A 20,961-nucleotide genomic window follows, 5' to 3' on the forward strand; every position below is an offset into this window, starting at 1 on the left:
TGCAACAGTTGTTAAATGATGGAAAGATGCAAATAGCTTTTTAGCTTCAATGATGTAGCAGATAAATGTTTATTAGAGAGAGATTTTTAAAGTGATGCTAAGAATGCAATAAGAATGGTTAATATGAAAAAACCGAGTACATAAATAAATACATTTAGAGTTAGATGAAAGCCAGAATTGAAGAAGGGGGAGCAAACAAGCTAAGTTGGGCTCCTCCAAATTAGATGATTTTTTTCCTCCTGGCGTGAAAGAAAGAGATATCCCACCCCAATAGAAGCTTCAAGTAAAATGTAAAATCCAAGTAAAAAAAAAAGCATGTTGCAAGCACTTTAAAAAAGGTAATTTGAAAACTTGATATGACTGGCTTTTAAGGAAATTACGGATATGGATTGGAAAGTAATCTGTTACCTGTATTTTACATTTCTAAATGTCATATTTGGTTTACAAATGCATAAATGATTTATATAGTAAGAAATTTTATATATAAAACATGACATTTATTGGATGAGGGGGGATTCTGTAGGATTTTAAGACTATGTGCAATGATTCTTGCATAGTGTACTCAGGTATATTTTTATACCTCTCCAGGGTCATCTTCTCAGCCCAGCCTCCATTCCTCTTCCTAGTCTCTCCAAATTCAGTATTATTGGAACTACAGCTTGTTAGAAACAATTAGGCTTCGAATACAAATTATTTACAGCTTTACAGAAATATAGGTCAGCATGTTGTTGTAAGGCTTTTTATTAATATTTTATACCACAATCGAGTTTTTCTAAATACATGTACAAACACAGTAACTTCGAAAAAGGGGAGGTATAAAAGTCATTTTCACTAGTCCAGTCATATGCAAACATACTATGAATGGAGAGATTGTGAAAGAAAATAAATTAGTGCTTCGTGAACTTCCCTGCTCTGTTTGTTAAATATGTTTTCTTCTACTCAAATTAAAAAAAATGTATACCACCAGCATTTGAAGCATCAAAAAGCCTCGTGTCTGTGGCCATAGGATTGCCACAAAGCAAAAGAGGTGATTTTATGGACTCCTTTGGAAAAAGGATCATGTGTTTTTGGTTCACTGTGGAATTAAATTTCAACCTGGGCAATAGTGAGATCTTGATTTTTTCCCCTCCTTCTCAAACAAGGAGTTCCCTCCGGACAGGAATCTTCCTCTTACTTGAGTCTCAAAAGCAAAGCAGTTCTTCTGCGGACGGTTACAAAATTAAGATCTTGCTGAAGATGGGAGAAGGGCATGATATGGCTCTTCTGTGGTGGCCTTTATTTATTCATTTCATTTATTAAATCTATGCCACTCATTTTACTAACAAGAACAACTCTAGGTATCTCATAATTACCTGTTTTTTTCATCCTGCCTTTATTGGTTTTTTTATAAATAAAGCAGCGAAGGTACCTAATAGTCCTTCCTCCTCCTCTTTTCCTCATAGTAACAACCCTGTTAAGTGAGCTGGATTTCCATTCCAGGACTGAATGAGTGTGACTGGCCCAAAGTCACCCAGCTGCCTTTCAGGTCGAAGGCAGGACTGGAATTCTCTCTCTCCTGAGCCTGGAGCCTTCATCACTAAACCAAACTAGCTCTCAATTATTTTGAAGGTTATCTGTCCCCAAACCATTGCAAACCTTGAAAATGTGACCCTGAAACAGAACCCATCTCGGAACAAGCCACAAACACCCCCCAACACAAAGCCATTGAATTAGTTATTTATGCCTTTGTGGGATACTCTGCCTCAGTAACACGTTCAACAAACGATAGCTTAAAGCTGCATGAATCCATCCGGTGATGAAGTGACAGCCTTGAACTTGTATGCAGACCCCAATGCTGGAGGGGACTCCAGCCTTGGCAACTTTTAAGGCTCCCTGGAGTTGAAGTCCACAAGTCTTCAAGTTGACAAGGTTGGAGACCCCCGCTCCAGGCAACTCATTTAGGGGCTGCTGGGAAAACCCTGCCTCCCCCCTGCCCCAAAAAGGAACAAAGTTCCTGTGCAGACACTGCAGATATTTGTAGATAGTCACTATGTTGCCCAATTTGGCCACAGGGTTGAAGGTGGAAGATGCTCCCACCTAGAGCAGACTGGTTTTCAGATCACAGATAAGGTAGGGCTTGGAAAAGACCACAACCCTTGTGTGTTAGCCAGCTGTCCTGCCTTTCCCTTAACTAAACAATTTGTTAGGCACCGCTACTGAGCAAACCTCAACTACAGGGGTTGTACACAGCAAGTATCTGGACTACATATTTGAAAATCCCAACCTCTATTACAAAATAAGCCATGCACTACCAAAATAAGTGGAAAAGGAAAATTTTAAAGCTTATTTAATCAACTCTTCAGCTGACTATCAGTATATGGATATTTGTTACCCTGCTGAAAAAAAAGCTGTCAACCGAACAACTAATTTAAGGCTTTCAACCATTTCATAGAGATAATTTGGTGAAGTATCTAAATTTGCACATGAATAGCTAAGAATTGTTCGCACTTTCTTTGATGCATACTTGCCTCGCAGAAATCATTTTGAAAGAGACGCCTCTTCCTGGGCAAGATAAACTGGAGACTGAGGAGAATAACTGTAAATTCTTACCTTGAAAACAATTTATATTTTGAAAAAAGTATTGCCCAATCATCATGCCCAGAAAAGATTAAAATAATTTAATAAATGATTCAGTCCTAATCGTAGTGGCAATAATTTGAGGACGTTTCCTTATTCCTTTCATTTATCAAAAAAAAACCCGACAAGAAAATACATTAACACTTAATTTAAAACAAATGCTAAACATAAACGTTCAATTTCTGGCATCAAACAGAGGAATAAGACTACTGAAAAATGATGTCAAAAACGAGAGATGATATAAAGTTTAGAGCAGATTCGTCTCCATTCTATTCTCCACCTGGTCAAGGGAAGTCCACCCAGTTCATCTATTGTCCGGCTCCATCTGAATGCGCTGCAGAAGTTTCTGTGCCCAGAGGCTGCGCACTGTCTGTGAAGTTGTGGGCATGCTCAAGAAACAAATCTTTCAGTACACTCAGCTCCTTCGTAAGGAGCTTGATTTTGGCCTCCAAGCGTTCATTTTCTTCTTTCAGCTGGTTTACCCTCTGGAGAGTGTCCTGGGCTTTCTGCTTACTTTTCAAGCGGCTCTTTTTCACCGCCATGTTATTACGCTCCCTGCGCTGCCGGTATTCATCACTGTTTCTATCGACAAGGGAATTCTTTTTGCTCTGCTTGCTGGGGGGTGTAGCTTTGCCCCCACCTCCAGGACTAACGGGCACCAGCTGAGGAACTTGTTGCAACCCACTGGTGTGCGCTTGGGTATAGATGACGCTTACTCCATTGGTTTCTGCAGCTGTGTTCTGTTGTGATGTCTTGCTCATTTGGACAAGCTCTCCTGTAGACCCCGTGTGAGTGATAAGAAAAGAGATAAGTCTGTAATGTCAAGGTATTTCTGGAGCGGCCTTCCACGGGCTCTCACGCGGAATCTAGAAAGAAAAAATAGATTTGTTTTGTTTTTCTTTCAAAATGTATAATGCGACATCCCCTCAATATGGTTTTCCATCAACATCTACAGTGGATGCCTGCCCTGACAAAAGTCATAGGTGTTGCTTGCTGCAAGTATATCTTTTACATTACATAAAGGTTCCCCTCGCACATATGTGCTAGTCGTTCCCTACTCTAGGGGGCGGTGCTCATCTCCGTTTCAAAGCCGAAGAGCTGTCCAAAGACGTCTCCATGGTCGTGTGGCCGGCATGACTGAACGCCAAAGGCACACAGAACGCTGTTACCTTCCCACCAAAGGTGTTCCCTATTTTTCTACTTGCATTTTTACATGCTTTCGAACTGATAGGTTCGCAGGAGCTGGGACAAGTAACAGGAGCTCACTCCCTTACGCGGCGCTAGGGATTCAAACCGCTGAACTGCCGACCTTCTGATCGACAAACTCAGTCCTTAGCCACTGAGCCACCGTATCCCTGATTTACATTACGTACCAGACGGAGCTTGGGCCAATACCTGTAACCTTGTCCCGCTCCCGCTCCGAGGACCTAGTGACTGCCTGGAATAGGGCGACGACTGGAGCCTTGGACCGGGTTGCGCCTTTGCGACCTCTCCTGCGGCATCGACCCACCCGGGCTCCTTGGTTTACTGAGGAGCTAAGGGTGATGAAGCGCCACAGGAGACGTCTAGAGAGCAGGTGGAGGTCCTCACGCTCCGAATCTGACCGAACACAGGTAAGAGCCTATTTGCGGACTTACCTTGTGGCAATAAGAGCGGCCAAGCGTAGACATTGTGCTGCCCTTATTGCGTCCGCGGATAACCGCCCTGCCGCCCTGTTTCGGGTGACCCGCTCCCTTTTATCGCAGGGGACGCGGGAGACACCCTTACAGGGAAGAGCAGAGGAGTTTGGGGAATATCTTCAGGACAAAATCGATCAGATCCGGAGCGGATGGACCTCCGTCAGTGGACCAGACGAGCCGTCAACAGCGAGTCTTGAGAGACCATTCTGGGAGGAGTTTGACTCTGTTGCCCCCGAGGATCTGGACAGGTTGCCTGGACGGCTGCGACCCACCACGTTTAATGGACCCGTGCCCCTCCTGGCTGGTACTGGCAGCCTGGGAGGTGACACGAGGCTGGCTTCTGGGCCTGGTGAACGCCTCATTGGGTGAGGGATACTTACCAACCGCCTTGAAAGAGGCGGTGGTGAGACCCTTGCTCAAGAGACCTTCGCTCGACCCAATGGAGCTAGCTAATTACCGTCCAGTCTCCAACCTCCCCTTTTTGGCGAAGGTTGTTGAGAATGTGGTGGCGCAGCAGTTTCCACGACACCTGGACGAATCCGACTATCTAGACCCACGCCAGTCCGGCTTCCGACCCGGGCACAGCACTGAGACAGCCTTGGTCGCGTTGGTTGATGATCTCTGGAGGGCCAGAGATAGGGGTTGTTCCTCTATTCTGGTCCTATTAGACCTCTCGGCGGCTTTTGATACCATCGACCATAGTATCCTATTGCGCCGGTTGGAGGGGATGGGAGTCGGAGGCACCGTTTTGCGGTGGTTCGGCTCCTACCTCTCCGACCGGAAGCAATGTGTGTTGACAGGGAGGCAGAGGTCGTCCCTGAGGCCACTCACTTGTGGGGTGCCACAGGGGTCGGTCCTCTCGCCTCTCCTGTTCAACGCATATGTGAAGCCGCTGGGTGAGATCATCCGTGGTTTTGGGGTTGAGTACCACCTGTACGCTGATGACACTCAGCTGTACATTTCAACCCCAAACCACCCCAACGAGGCTGTCGAAGTGATGTCCCGGTGTTTGGAAGCCGTCGGGGTCTGGATGGGGGACAACAGACTCAAGCTCAACCCCTCCAAGACCGAGTGGCTGTGGGTACCGGCACCTCGGTTCAGCCAGCTGACACCATCGCTGGCCATAGGGGGCGAACAACTGTCCCCTGTGGAGCGGGCGCGCAATTCGGGAGTCCTCCTTGATGCCCGGCTGTCAATGGAGGACCATGTGGCAGCCGTGGCAAGGGGGGCGTTCCACCAGGTTCGCCTGGTGCGCCAATTGCGCTCCCTACTGGACCGGAGTGCCCTGCGCACGGTCACTCATGCGCTGGTGACGTCTCGCCTCGACTACTGCAATGCCCTCTACATGGGGCTTCCCTTGGGACACATCCGGAGACTGCAGCTAGTTCAGAACGCAGCCGCGCGGGTTATCATGGGGAGTACACGTTACTCCCACGTAACACCTCTCCTGCGCGAGCTGCACTGGCTACCTGTGGCCTTTCGGGTGCGTTTCAAGGTATTGATTACCATCTTTAAAGCGCTCCATGGCATAGGACCTAGTTATCTGCAGGATCGCATCCTACCACACACGTCCCTGCGACCTATCCGCTCACACAGGGAGGGACTGCTCCTGGTGCCGTCCGCTAGGCAATGCCAGCGGGCGACACCTAGGAGTAGGTCCTTCTCTGTGATGGGCCCAACCCTCTGGAATGACCTCCCCCCCAACATTCGAACTACCACCGACCTCCGTTCCTTCCGTCAAAAGTTAAAGACTCACCTATTTCAATCAGCTGGCCTGGCACTCTCTTAGTTTTATCTCCCGGGGATTTATTTTAATGGGGTTTGGGTTTTTAATTGGGGATGTTTTTTAGGGTTTTAGAATATATTTATTTCTTGTACAGCCTATCTCCTCCATCCAAATGTATTTAAGTGTTTTATGATTGTATTTTTATCTGCATTGACTGTACACCGCCCCGAGTCCCTTCTTGGGAGAGGGGGCGGTCTAGAAATCCAAGAAATAAATAAATAATAAAATCACATTTGGATTGTAATTCATTTACAGTTGTACCAACCGTATCTCAAAATACATGCTGCCAGATATAAGATGAACATTTTGCCCAATAAGGGCCTAGCATTAATTCATTAAATTATTATACATGTGGTATTGCTGAAACCAGCATTAGCTGAAACTGTGACTCAATCGTTGCATGCCAGCATAAGATAAATGCCAACATCCATTCCAATGCAAAATTATTACCACTCATGCTAGGCTATCATCTTAAGTGGGTCTGCGGGTGGGCACAAGATAAATCAAGGCTAAGGCTTCAATGGCTCTAAGTTAAAAGTCGCTGCAGGAAGATTAGAAGGCAGCACAGCGAAATGAAATTTTTGATGCTCTGTTGCTTCTGTTAAACACTTCCAATGTCAATATACAGGTGAAACTCGAAAAATTAGAATATCGTGCAAAAGTTCATTTATTTCAGTAATGCAACTCAAAAGGTGAAACTAATATATATGAGATAAACTCATTACATGCAAAGCAAGATAGTTCAAGCTGTGATTTGTCATAATTGTGATGATTATGGCGTACAGCTCATGAAAACCCCAAATCCACCATCTCAGAAAATTAGAATATTACATGCAATCAATAAAACAAGGATTGTACATAGAACAATATCGGACCTCTGAAAAGTATAAGCATGCATATGTACTCAGTACTTGGTTTGGGCCCCTTTTGCAGCAATTACTGCCTCAATGCAGCGTGGCATGGAAGCTATCAGCCTGTGGCATTGCTGAGGTGTTATGGAAGACCAGGATGCTTCAATAGCGGCCTTCAGCTCTTCTGAATTGTTCGTTCTCACATCTCTCATCTTTCTCTTGGCAATGCCCTATAGATTCTCTATAGGGTTCAAGTCAAGAGAGTTTGCTGGCCAATCAAGCACAGTAATCCCACGGTCATTGAAACAGGTTTTGGTGCTTTTGGCAGTGTGGGCAGCTGGAAAATGAAGTCAGCATCCCCATAAAGCTCGTCTGCAGAAGGAAGCATGAAGTGCTCCAAAATCTCCTGGTAGATGGCTGCGTTGACCCTGGTCTTAATGAGAGAGTCCAAAGTCCTGTTGCTCAGTGGTCCAAAGTCCTCTTTTCTGATGAGAGCAACTTTTGCATCTCATTTGGAAACCAAGGACCCAGCGTATGGAGGAAGAATGGAGAGGCCAATCAAGCACAGTAATCCCACAGTCATTGAACCAGGTTTTGGTGCTTTTGGCAAAAGTTGCTCTCAAAGTTTAAGGACTTGGGGTGGGGTAGAATGAAACACACACACCTCCCTATACTTAGACATACTGGTTTTTTTTAGCAAGGAGCAATCAGTATTCCAGTGGTTTGTTTGTTTATTTGTTTATATAGTTTATATACCCATTGTTGATGCTGAATAGCATTCACAGCTTAAACAAAGCCTTAAAAACCAATATAGAAACAAATACAAACAAGACCACTTTGTATGTAATATAATGGCTTTGCTGGCTCCCTATTTCATGGGGTCCCCAAGTCTGCTGACAGGACTAAGTTTTAAGAAACTTCCAGAAAATCAATAGTCAGGGCCCATCTCACCTGGAAACAGGGGGGGGGGGTGATGCTAGCAGACACATACCTCACCTGACCAGATCGGATAGGCAGATGAAACTGGGGAGAGGTGGTCCTTCAAGCAATTCGGCTCCATGCCCTGTACTAGGTAGGAGTTTAAAGGTGAAAAACGGTGCCTTGAATTGAATTTGGAAGGAAACTGGCAACTAATGCAGCTCGTGAAGCAAGGGTATAAAGGGGCACTTCTGGAGTCCCGAATCTAGAAGGAGCCTCAGATTGAGCACATGGTTTGTTTGGGACAATGCACCAAAGACGATAAACTCCAAAATCTAGAAGGCTACAAAACCCAAAACAACTAAATATTGCCAGGATTCTGCTGACGCAGGTTGTTTCCCCATCCACAGCCTCCAGACATCAGAACCACTTAGTTTATTTGGGACAAAGATACACAATTAGGTATCATCAGCATTATATCTCTCCCTACAGGGAAAGATGACCTCACCCAACCCTTTCTTATAAGATCATCCTTCAAACAGGACTTGGATAGCATAGTAAACCCTGCAGAACCCCACATAGTAGGGGCCGAATGTGACAGTTCTCAGTCCTGTCTGGAATCAGCTGCACAGGGAGAAAACCAGCACAATACCGTCCCACTTACTCCCAAGGGCCAGAGCCTATCCAGATGATCACATCAAAGGAAGCCAGTATGCAATGCCCCCCCCCCAAAAGAGATCACACAAAAGGGCAACCAATACTGCTATAGTTTCAAGCCTGGATCCTCACTGAAAGGACTGCAATCTCCATTTAATCCAACTACTAATAACTGCTAATTAAGGAGGTGATCTAGTGACTAGAAATGAAGACATTAAAAGCTAACTGTTAGGACAGGGGTCTCCAACCCCTAGTCTAATGGACCAGAACCGAGCCACCCAAGCAGTGAGTGAGTGTGTGAAGCTTCATTTGTGTAAGCAATCATCCCCCCTCCTCCGGCTTCAATCCGCGGAGCCGGAAAGGTTGGGGACCGCTGGTTTAAAGGACAAGAGACATAAAAGCTTGTATTCCTTTGGCTAACGCTCAAGTGTTGCCCAAATATGGGCAGAATGTTTCCACTGCAACTTTAACTGTACAGGTAAGTCCTTGAGTTATAGTCACTCCTTCAGCGACGGTTCAAAGTTGCAACGGCACCGAGACTGAGGGATTTAGAGGGTCCTTGGGGTTTTCTTCATTGCAGCACCCTTGGGTCTTTATGACTGTGGTCTGGGTGCCCAGCTGGTGATTCTGACATTGCGGAAAACACGGTGACATTGCTGATCTGCTGTCTTCTCTGCTGCCTATTCACAAGCGAAGTCAGTGGGGAAGTTGGCATGAAGTACAGGTCGCACCCATTTCTGTTTCAACAGCTGCACTTCCTAAGCCTACATGAAGGGCTTGGCTGCTCCCACCTGATCTCCACCCCTTGGTGCCTCCCTGCAGCACGTGCTTGTCCTCCCCCCCCCCTCCACATCTGCTGGTTAAGTCTCCAATGTGCCCTTAAGCACATTGGTAATGCTTGATATTTCAAGTCAGATTAGATTCCTGCACTTGAAATTGTTGTAGTTTCTACAAATTTGCAGCTAGCAGAATCTCTGTTATACATTCCACCACACTGGGTTCAAAATTACAGAATCTAGTCCACGGCTGTCAAACACGCGGCCCACAGGCTGGATCTTGCCTGCAATAGGTCACAGAGTGCCATCCCGGATATGGCAAGGGGCCAGCTCGCCACCCTGGCCGTGCCCATCCAATTGACCGCAACAACCAGGCCACATAGCCTCCCCCCAAGGGCAAACAAAATCCCGACATGGCCCACAACAGAAATGAGTTTGACACCCCTGCTCTAGCCACTTGTTTTTTTTTTTAGTAAATATATCAAAACAAAAAGCAATTTGGTCAAGTTGAACTTTTCTCAATCTCTGACATTGGCCTTATTAGCCAGTCTCAAAGTTATTGATATTGAGCTTTGATAATTTTGATACCAAAACTGATCAGGAATTGAGCTGAGACTTTATGCAATTGTGGGAAGCAGGCTAACTTTATTGTAGATACCTGGAGACAAAAATGTGCAAACAAGGTTGTACTTGGTGAATTTCAAATTACCAAGGAATGCATAATTTTGTCTTCTCATCTTTTGCTGGTATTTTTGAAGTACGTATTTTCTTTGTCGCTGAGCAGTGATCCCCAAACATTCTGGCTCCATGGACCACAGATGCGCCAATGGGTGGCCACGGCGAGGAAGGAGGGGATGGTTTTGTGTGCGCAAAAGGGCGTTGGTACTTACCTGATATGCCTCTTCTCATAGTGGGGGAGGAGTATCCAGGATGGGTTGACCTTGTCCTCTCTTGATTGGACTGAGTCAGATAAGCTCTTTTAGCCACGCCTTGGCCACCAGGCTCCACCCAGTTATCGGCGAAGAACTCTATCCGACTCACTGTGTCATCCACTCTAGACTTTATTTTAGTTTCAAACCTTTATTTATTACTTCAACAGAACAGTTCAACAAACAACATAACAATTTCGCAACGTACCCATTTCAGGGAGGGGCTGGATACTCCTCCCCCACTATGAGGAGGCATATCAGATAAGTACCAACACCCTTTCTCCATAGTGAGGGGAGGAGTATCCAGGATGGCACGTACCAAAGCCTACACGTCCCTAGGGAGGGTTATACATTTGAGTATATGCCCAAACCTATGCCTGGTGAGACCTCTCCCCTGCCTTGTGAACAGCCTGCAACACCCTACGTCCGAATGAGGCTTCTGCAGAAGCAAAGGAGTGCAACTTGTAATTCCTCACAAATGGTGAGGGGGAAGACCCCGTGGCTACCCTACAGATCTCAGATAGTAAGGCCGGCATGGCCCAGGCGGCCGAAGTGGCCACGCTTCGTGTAGAATGCGCTGTGATAGAGCTCGGTATTTGCAGACCCCGTGACTGATAGGCAGAAGCAATAAAGATTCTTAACCACCTGCCTATAGTGGCGGAAGTCACCTTGTTTCCCAGGGACCCAGGCTGGAAGGAAACAAATAGAGCATCCGACTTCCTGTTCGGCCTGGTTCTTCTGAGGTAAATCCTCAGAGCCCTCCTCACGTCCAAGGTCTGCCACTTCCTCTCTAATGGGTGAGAAGGGTCTGGGCAGAAATTGGGCAATATCAGCTCCTGCGAGCGATGGAAGCAAGAACACACCTTGGGTATGAAGGAGGGGTCCAACCTTAGCACTACCCTGTCCTGGTGGAACACGCAGAGATCTTCCCTGGTAGACAGAGCCTGCAGTTTGGATATCCTCCTGGCGGAGGTGATGGCCACCAAAAAGGCCACCTTAAGTGTCAGGAACTTCAGAGAGACAGTACGTAATGATTCGAATGGAGGGCCTGTCAGAGCGTCCAACACCTTGTGTAAGTCCCAGGAAGGGTACCTGTGCACCGTGGGCGGTTGAAGATTGGAGGCCCCCTTGAGGAACCGCCTGATCATCACATGGTGAATCAGTGTCTGAGATCTACCGCGCAGGAGTACTGATGAAATGGCCAAGACCTGTCTCCTAATTGTGTTGGGAGCCAACCCTCTGTCTAGCCCCGCCTGAAGGAAGTCCAGAACTTGTGCAACAGTGGACCAGACCGGATCTTGGCCACTAGAGATGCACCATGTTGAAAATGTCCGCCCTGTACCACTGTAAATGGACTCCATGGAGGGTCTGTGAGCTGCCTGGATAGTCTGTATCACCCTGGGGGAGAAGTGAACTTCCCTCAGGATGCTCCGCTCAAGCACCAAGCGGTCAACTGGAGCCACTAAGGGTCCGGGTGTTCCAACGACCCCTGACTGAGGGAGATCCTCTCCTGGGGGATCCCTAGTGGCCGATGTGCTCCAAGGCTTGGTGCCTCTGCCTTTCATACTTGGAGCTAGGCTTGGGGGGTTTGGATCCACAGCTTGCCTCTTTAGCCCCTTTGGTGGAGATATGCTTCCTTTTGGCCTCTGCCTTGCCTCCCTCGCCCTTGGCTGATGCCTCTGAGATGGTTTCTAACCTTTTTAAGGGCTCCTCAGTGCCTCTGGTGGTTGCTGGCTGCAGGGCTGAGTGCTTGGCTCCTGCCGGCCTCCTCTGTGCTGCTGGGAGCTGCCATCTTGGATCACGTGGTTTCAAAATGGCTCCCAGCTCCAAATTCAAAAAGCTCCTCTTTGCTGCAGCACGTGGAAGTGGCTTGTGCCTTTGCAGGCTGCCTCGTGGCTTCTGCTGCCGCTGGGGGCTCTTTCCCGCCTCCCCCTGCCTCCCGCAGCTCTTTCTGAGTCTCTCCAGCTCTCACCTTGTTCTCTGGCGATTGCTGCCAGCGCGGGTGTTCCGGGGCGTTTTAAAACACCGCAGTTCGTCGCTCAACCCGAGGGGACCGGTGGAGAGCTGCGGCGCCCCTAGAGCCTCCTTGGGTGTCGCCCTTGCTGCAGAGGCCTCTGCGGAGCTCGCATGCCTGTCTTTGGTGAGAGTCCTCACTTAGTGCCCTGGGTCTCGCTCTGTGACCTGGGCTGCACACTGCCTTAGCGGTTGCTGCGCGGGCTTTCTACCCCCACTGAGGGTTTTCTCAGCCCCTAGTGATTGATCAGACAGCATGGAGGCAATTTCGATCGCTTTTGCAGCAATGTAAAAAATTTTCCTTTAAGTTTCTTCAGGATCTCAGGATGAACACAGCCGTCTGTTGATGGACTGAGTCGATAACTGGGTGGAGCCTGGTGACCAAGGCGTGGCTAAAAGAGCTTATCTGACTCGGTCCAATCAAGGTCAACCCATCCTGGATACTCCTCCCCTCACTATGGAGAATGGAACTATGCACGCTGACCCACTGCTTGTGCCGTTGGCTACTGGGCTGCGGACTGGAGGTCAGGGACCCCTGCCCTATACACTTTGGACAAATGATTATCCAATCTCTTCTTGAAAACCTCCAATGACGGAGCACTGCCACTTCTGGAGGCAAGCTATTCTACTGATTATTCTTACTGTCAGAAAATTTCTCATTAATTCTAGGTTTGATGCTTCCCTCCATTTAGTTGTGGCTCCATTGAGAACTCCAAATTGAGCAAAGCTAGTCAACCATTTACAAATCCATCTGGTGGTGATGCTGTCTATCCCACATTTTTTAATCTTACCAAAAAGGGGGCTGTGGCTTCTCAAAGGCCTGTGAATTCTTGTGAAATAGTCATAGATTCATGTGAAATAGGCAAAGAACAGAAGAGTAGCTAGTTTGAACTCTACACATGTGGGTATAGTTGTGCATGCCTGACACACATTCATGAATTCATTCCTGAAGATGGCACCAAATAACCAACAGAACCAATAGGAAGAACTTGAAAGATAAAGCATTTTTTAAGGCAATGTTATAAAAAAAACCTGTTCTAGATTTATCCATCCTACAAGACCAAAATGCAGATTTAAAGTCAAAGAGACTATGGCATTTTTAAAAAAGAGGCAGAGGGGAAAAAGCTTCTATCATCACGCATACCTCTGCTTTCAGGTATGCCGTAATGTCACTCCCCAAGTTCTAGTCAGAACATATTTGATGGGACCAGGTTAGGGAAGGCTGGGTGTGATTTTAGGGTCTGCAAATAATTAACCAAGCTATGCCTGGATGGAAAGTTTAACTTGAGGAAAAGTTTGTAGGATACTACTGAAATAGTCCAGGTACAAAAAGTACATTGCTTGTGGTAAGCACAAAACCACTAAAGAGCCCTTTTTTTCATATTCACCAAGTATTCTGAAAAAGACCCACGGTTCCTTTATTGAAAAGCACATAGGTGCTTTGCTTCTAATCATGATCAAAGCATGCCGGACCATTGTATCCACTAAATCAAGGGTGTCAAACTCAAGGCCCACAGGCCGCATCTGGGCCGTGGGGTGCTTAGATCTGGCCCATGGGGCTGCCCTGGAAACAGCGAAGGACCGGACCACGGTGCCTCTGTGTGGCCTTCCCGAGGTTCATTTTGGCCACACTAACCTCCTGCACACTTCTGCCAGAAAACCAGCACTCAGGGAGGCCACTTACAGCCCGCCTGCATTCAGTTTTCGTTGGCAGAGGGCTGCAAGGAGGTCATCGCAGCTGAAAACAAATCTTCGATGAGTGACATCAAGCTGGCTACGCCCACCCTGGCCAGGCCCACCCTCACCCCATCCACTCCTGGCCCCCCCAAGGTCAAACACAACCCTGATGCCCCTCAATGAAATTGAGTTGACAGTCCTGCACTAAATAATCAGGCCATCTAGCCTACATCTTATTAGCTGCATAATTTGGAGGGCTATGCGTAACTTCCCAATTTTAGAACATTCCATTCTTCTCACTGAAACATGTCATTCTAGGGGGAATTTGGCAGTTTCAAAAAGTAAATCCTACAAGCCAGAAGCAATTTGGGGTACCTTACATATAGTACTCTGCCCCAAATCTGCTTGAGAAACATTGCATTAGTTTTGTTAAGTTGGCAAAGCTGATAAGAGAGACACTAAATTAAAAAGCAAGTGAAACCTAACTGGGTAAAGTCCCTAAAACCTGGAAGGCACCTTTTATTCCACAAGCGTAAAGGCACAAATTCAGGAAACAGACATTCATCTTCCTCAATGTTTATGATCCTTTTTCAGAAGAGCTAAATTTAATCTCGTGCAAATTATATATAAATTATCATGCTGAAATAAAGTGCTTTGTCACCCTACCCTCCATCATAAACCTTTGACAGAATGCAGACACAGCTTCTTTTCACTTCACTAATTTGTTTTATCTTTATATCAGTCTAATAGTAAGCAATTTTGTACACTAGATATCTTAATATACCTGTTGCCTTGATCATGACGTTTCCTATACAACTACTTGTAATGTATTTTTAAACATAGTAAGTAACGTATATAAACTTCCAACCGAAATCTTAAGAAAGTCTAAGTAAAATTTCTGTGGTACTCATATCCTATCATTCAGTAACCTCTTTATTATATTTCTCTAAAATATTCAATATTTTAAAATATTCAATACATCATGTTTAAAAAGTCCATTTCCACTTCATACAACTTTTACAGGTTTGCATAGCTAGGCATGCATCCCTTTACCTGAAGGTTTTATTCAGATTTTTTCCCTAAAGCTATGCATTTTAGTAGTCAGCTTGGTAGGTTGCTTTTCTGTAGTAAGAATAAAAAATAAAATACTCCTCTAAATGTTTTTAATGGAGAAGGTATGCAAATTTGGTCATAGCCTAAGTTCATATGGCAATGGCCATCTTCTTACGCCTACCAAACACAAAGCAAGGAGTGATAAAAGCTACCTGCGTTGTTTCCAGTTGTAAGAAACAATGCACAGCACAAAAACATCCAAACATATGCCAGGCCCCAAAAGCCTTATTCTACATGAGATTAGCTCCCTTTCAGCTGTTAAAAACCTGTTAAAAATGTTTATGATGATGCAATGTTGTCATCTATGTGTTTTGTTACTTCGTTTGAAGCTTATCAAGCAGCTTACATACGTTCATCTTTCTGTCCCTCGCTGAAAACAGGTGGGAAATCTTATCTTTATGATTTGCTACTAAATTTCATCAGCACCATCTGAGGAAATTGTAAGGAAAAGGGCATTGGTACTTACCTGATACGCCTCTTCTCATAGTGGGGGAGGAGTATCCAGGATGGGTTGACCTTGTCCTCTCATTTATTAGGCTGAGTCAGATAAGCTCTTTGGACCACGCCCATAAGACTGGATGCCCCCTTGAGGAATCGCCTGACCATAGGGTGGTGAGTCAAGGTCTGAGACCTACCGCACAGAAGTACCGATGAGATGGCCGAGATCTGTCTCCTAATCGTGTTTGGAGCTAGCCCTCTGTCCAGGCCCGCCTGAAGGAAGTCCAGAACCTGCGGGATCATGGCTAGAAACCGGATCGTGGCCCCTGGAGCTGCACCATGTTGAAAAGGCATGCCATGTAGCACCGTAAATGTGCTTTGTGGAAGGCGTGCGAGCCCCCTGAATAGTCGGTATCACCCTGGGGGAGAAGTGGCCTTCCCTCAGAATGCTCCGCTCAAGCACCAAGCGGTCAACTGGAGCCACTAAGGGTCCGGGTGTTCCAACGACCCCTGACTGAGGGAGATCCTCTCCTGGGGGATCCTCCAGGGTCTGTCCACCGAGAGAGATTGGAGATCGGCAAACCAAGACCTCCGGGGCCAGTGTGGGGCAATCACCATCACCACCGCCCCCTCCCACAGGATTTTCTGTATGACCTTAGGAATCAGGGATAATGGTGGATAGGCATAGAGGGGCTGGAGGCTTGAGTCCTGCCGGCATCCTCTGTGCTGCTGGGTGCCACCATCTTGGATCACGTGGTTCCAAAATGGCCATCGGCTCCAAATTCAAAAAGTTCCTCTCCCTGGGAACACGTGGAAGCGGCTTGTGCCTTTGGGGCTGCCGCGCGGCTTCCGCTGCTGCTGGAGAGTTCTGACTCTTGCTTCCTCCGCTCTCTTCTGAGCTTTGCGAGCTCCTGCGGGCCGCTATCTCTCTCCAGCACTTGCAGGCAGGCGTGGGCGCTCCGCTGCGTTTAAAAACGCCGTGGTTCACCGCTTGACCCCCTGGGGGGGAGCGACGGAACACTCCGGCACCGGCTGAGCCTCTCTGACGTGACTGCCTTCCTGGGGCTTCCAGGGGACCTGCAATCTCGATTAGTGCCCTAGGTCTCTCTTTATGACCTGGGCTGTGGGTTGCCCTGAAGGGCTTGCTGCGCATGCTCTCTCTCTTTTCCCAGCCAGGGAATCAGCCAAGAGCCGGTTGCTCACTCAGGCAGGGAGGCAGCGAATGCAATCAAGTAAACAGTGAGTTCAATCCTTTCTTTAAAATTTTCCAGAAGCTTGGGATGATCACAGCCCCCCTTTGAGGGGCTGAGTTGATAACTGGGTGCTACTTGGTGACCAGGGCGTGGCCCAAAGAGCTTATCTGACTCAGCCCAATCAATGAGAAGCCAAGGTCAACCCATCCGGGATACTCCTCTCCTCACTATGGAGAACATTGGGGTTACGTTACCATCTTTGCCATACAAGGCAAAGTCCTTATTATAGTAAAGAGGTAACTATTGTGTCTGCACACATTTCCAGCTGAGGACCACTACCTGGAGAATAGTCTGACCCCTGAGAATATACAAGGCAACAACTTCATTATAATCAATGACACCAATACCCTTCCCCTAGGTTTTTTTTAAATTACTAATTTTAAAATGATACACAATGAAAAATAGGTAATACCATATCATGGGGAATAGGTTTAAAATATTGCATCAGTTTTCCACAGCAGTTTTTGAAAGTATTGTTTAGAGCCTAAGATCTAAAGGCTTAATCGGAATTATTTGAGGATCTATTAAAACATTTAAAGTACGTTTCCAAATTGAACTCAACTCCTGGGACTTCATGAGCTTATTTCCTTGGCAACAGCACAGAAGTGGTTTATCATCACTGCCTTCCTTCTGGGATGTTGACTTCTCAGTCTAGTCTACCACCTTGGGATTTCCCGTGGCCTCCCATTCAAATCTGAGCAGGCATGACCTTGGTTACCTTCTGAGCTTGCAATAATTCCGTTTTACAAACCATAATATTGTAACTATCCTGAGTTACTGTAAGAGCGCCAAGACAGAATGCTTCGGTTGGAAGGGGCATTAAGGCTAACCTTTTTAGCGCCAAAATCCAAATTACCATATCCCAGATGGAAGCTGTATCTTGGAACACATGCTACTGTTTTTGGAAACAATCTGTTCGGCTCAGATTCCTCAGCTCAAACTGAGGAATTACAATACATGTGAAACAGCTTAAATTCCAATGTCAATGTGTCTTCACTCTGAATATTTTCATTGCTGCTATTTTTAATGCAAGCACCGAAATTATTTAGAACCAGTAGTCTTCTATATAGTTATGCTCCTAAAAGTAATATCCCCTGAACGTGAGCAATCAGATAAATCACATTTTAATGTAATTTAACTTATCAGGCATGTCACAAAGGCACAATCAATAAACAAACCTTTGCAATAAAGGAAATAAAATGGTCCCGTTTAAAGGTTTCCATGCTCTTAGCTCTTAATATTATGCATTGCCCCTTCTAGCATCAATAATGGCTTGGAGTCTTTCGTGACAATTGTGACTAAAGCCCTTCTTTTCCTCTCACATAGGAAAACTTCCCTACTTCTTGGCAAAAAGCCTTCATGTCCTATGTATTCTTTGGCTGTCCAGCATGGCCTGCATGTTTAAGATCTCCCAAATTGGCTCAATGATGCTGAAGTCAGAAGACTGCGACGGCCACTCCGAAATTTCCACTTTGTTCTATTATAGCCACCCAAAGATCAACTTGGCCTAATGTTTTTGATCATGCTGGAATGTCCAAGTTCTCTCCAGGTGCAGCTCCCAGGATGCAAATTTTCCTCCAGAACTTTATGCTAATACGCTGGATGTATGTTGCCATCGATGTTGATTTATTTCCCCATGACACTACAGCTCACACACACACACCCCAAAACAACAGAGCTCCACCTGCATGCTTCATAGTTCTCGTTACTCTCCAAACATGGTGTTTATGGTTGTAACCATAAAATACTAATTTTGATCTGATCACTCCAAATGATTTTGCTCCTGAAGTTTTGAAGCTTCTTTAGGATATGTTCTGGATATGTTCAAACATCTCCTTGTTGTGCCTGCTGAAACTGTCACACTACTTTGCTTCAGAGAAGTATTTCAGTAAAACTTGCTTGATATTTCTTTATATCCCAACAAATTTTCCTGGCAATTGTGTCTGACATCCTTCTTGGTCTACCTGACCAGGGTTTGATATTAATACAAGTCTACTTTTACACTTTCTGATCAGCAGTTGAACAGTACTTATTGGCATTTTCAAATATTTGGATATATTTTAATATCCTTTCTCCCAAGTTATAAAGTTGAACTACTTTTGCTTCCAGATCCTTTGACGATTCTTTTGCTTTCACTATGCTTGAGTAACCAGCAGTCAGTGTAGCCCTGGGTGAAATGCACAAGGGTTTATCAAACAGCTAAGAAACTCAGTGACTATACAGACACCAATTACAAACAAGGCACAGGTATGGATGGATACCCACCCTTCACTGACATCTCAAACTTTGTGCACCTGAATTATCAATCCAACATCCTACGGTATCTAAACTTTTGAACAGTCCCATTTTATTACTTCCTTTATACTATGGTTTAATGATTATGCTATTCTATGACTCCCCAAATTTGATTTGGCTGGAAGGGATCTTGGAGGTCTTTTAATCCAACCACCCTTTGCCCAAGTCTTTATTGCATCCCGGACAAATGCTTGTCCAATCTATTCTTGAAAACCTCTAAAAACGAGTAATCATTCCTGTTTACTTACGAAAAGATCCACCTCTTACAAACTCTGAAAGTTTGGAAAGTTAACATACTCTGGTATGTAAACAGCGCAAGTGTGCATCCCGAAAGCTCTTCTGTTTTCTTTGATGGAAGCAGCCAGGGATAGGATAAGGATAGGAATAATAGGAATGGGAATAATAATAAAAGGAATAAGAATGGAATAGAAGAGTTGGAAGGGACCTTGGAGGTCCGCTGCTTTGGTAAGAAAACCCTATACGGTTAATGACCGTTTCCTTAACTATTTCCCTTTCCAAGCAACCAGAACGAATAAAAACGCCGTACTCTAAATCTCCAACAACCCCAGCACAGGCTTAGCCCGGAGCAACCCAAACCGGAGGGGGGGGGGGGGTCGAGTCCACCCCGGCTCCGCTTGATGCAAAGAGAGAGAAGACACCCACGCCCCTCCGGAGAAGGGATCTCATCCCATCCCCCTCCCCTCCAGCCAGCCGGGCCTTTCCTCGCCTGCCCAAGCATGACTTCACCCCGGCAGGGCCGGGCCGCGAGTTGCTGCGAGGTTGCATCATCCAGCCAGGCGCACGCGCATGCGCACTCCCCCTCTTCCCTACCTGCCGGGACCCCTCCGGCCAAGGGGACGGGGGAGGGGAGGACAGCCATTGGAACAGCCCCGCCGCTGGCAGAGGGGGGGAGGGGAGCGCGCGGGGAGACCGCGACGGGCGGCTGAGGGGAGTCGGATCGCGAGGGCTGAGGGGAGTCGGAGTCCGGCGGCAATGGGTCCCGAGGGGGAGTTGGCCTCAGCGCCCTAGGCCGGCTTCTCTCGCGCAGGGAACGGACGAGTAGGCCCAAGGCTTCACACACACACCCCTTCACCCGAGGCCCCTCCGGGCGGACGCCCACCGAAGTCTTTCCGGCGGAGAGGATGCGGCGAGCCACTCACCTGGCCCGGGAGGAAGGCGCGGGCCTCACCAGTCCCAACTCGGCTCGCCGCCGCGCCGCCGCCGCCGCCCTTTCTCCGGAGAGGCGGGCGCCAGAGGTTGCGAAATGTCTGCCAGCCAATCGCGAGGCGGATTACCTCAAGGCTGACGCAATCTCCCTGCCCCCCCCCCTGCGACTGACAGGCGCCCGGCCCAATCACAGATCTGCTGCCCAGGATCGAGCCTTCCTGGCCGCCAATGGGAGAATTAGGCGGGAGGGCTGAGCGGGAGGGGGTGGGGGCGTCCTTTGTGCTCCAGTGGGATTCCTCACCCCCCCGCCTCGGACGCGTCTACACGACCCCCCCGCGCCGGACACGAGTCAGGAAGCCCCCAAATCTCTGTTCACGCATGTAATGCGTGTGACGATTCCGTGAAGAAGTCTTCACCTGAGGACCCAATTGACTCCCAACGGGCTCCCAATTTAGGCTGCTCAAAACTTGGAGAGATGGGAAGGCCTGAGGGAAAAAAAAGAAAATTTGGGGGGAAACTTTTTTTCTGATTTTATTTCCAAATGGCATTGGGGGGGGGTGGAGAAAATACACCACCACCCCATATATTTTTTTTCATTTTTTTCCAGGCCTTTCAGCAGGGGTGGAATCCATCAGGCCTGAGGGAAAAAACAGAAAAATTGGGGGAAAACTTTTTTTCTTCATTTTTTTTCTGATTTTATTTCCAAATGGCATTGGGGGGGGGGGGTGGAGAAAATACACCACCACCCCATATATTTTTTTCTCATTTTTTTCCAGGCCTTTCAGCAGGGGTG

At 46.9% G+C, this 20,961-nt stretch overlaps 1 protein-coding gene across 1 annotated transcript; it reads right to left on the reverse strand.

Annotated features, from left to right (window-relative positions):
* Positions 1–713: 713 nt before the first annotated feature.
* CEBPG (CCAAT enhancer binding protein gamma) lies at positions 714–20,276 on the reverse strand. The gene is made up of 2 exons (XM_081963654.1): positions 20,162–20,276; positions 714–3,482 (listed from the first exon to the last, which is right to left on the reverse strand). Exon 2 carries the CDS (start codon positions 3,375–3,377, stop codon positions 2,925–2,927), a length of 453 nt encoding a protein of 150 aa, XP_081819780.1. The 5' UTR covers positions 3,378–3,482; positions 20,162–20,276; the 3' UTR covers positions 714–2,924.
* Between the last annotated feature and the right edge of the window lie 685 nt (positions 20,277–20,961).

This window comes from Natrix helvetica, assembly GCF_964273705.1.
Source record: "Natrix helvetica genome assembly, chromosome: 10".
Lineage (NCBI taxonomy): Eukaryota > Metazoa > Chordata > Lepidosauria > Squamata > Natricidae > Natrix > Natrix helvetica.

Coding starts and splice junctions, on each gene's coding strand:
- CEBPG (XM_081963654.1), bottom strand. CDS start 3,377: ATGAGCAAGACATCACAACAGAACACAGCTGCAGAAACCAATGGAGTA.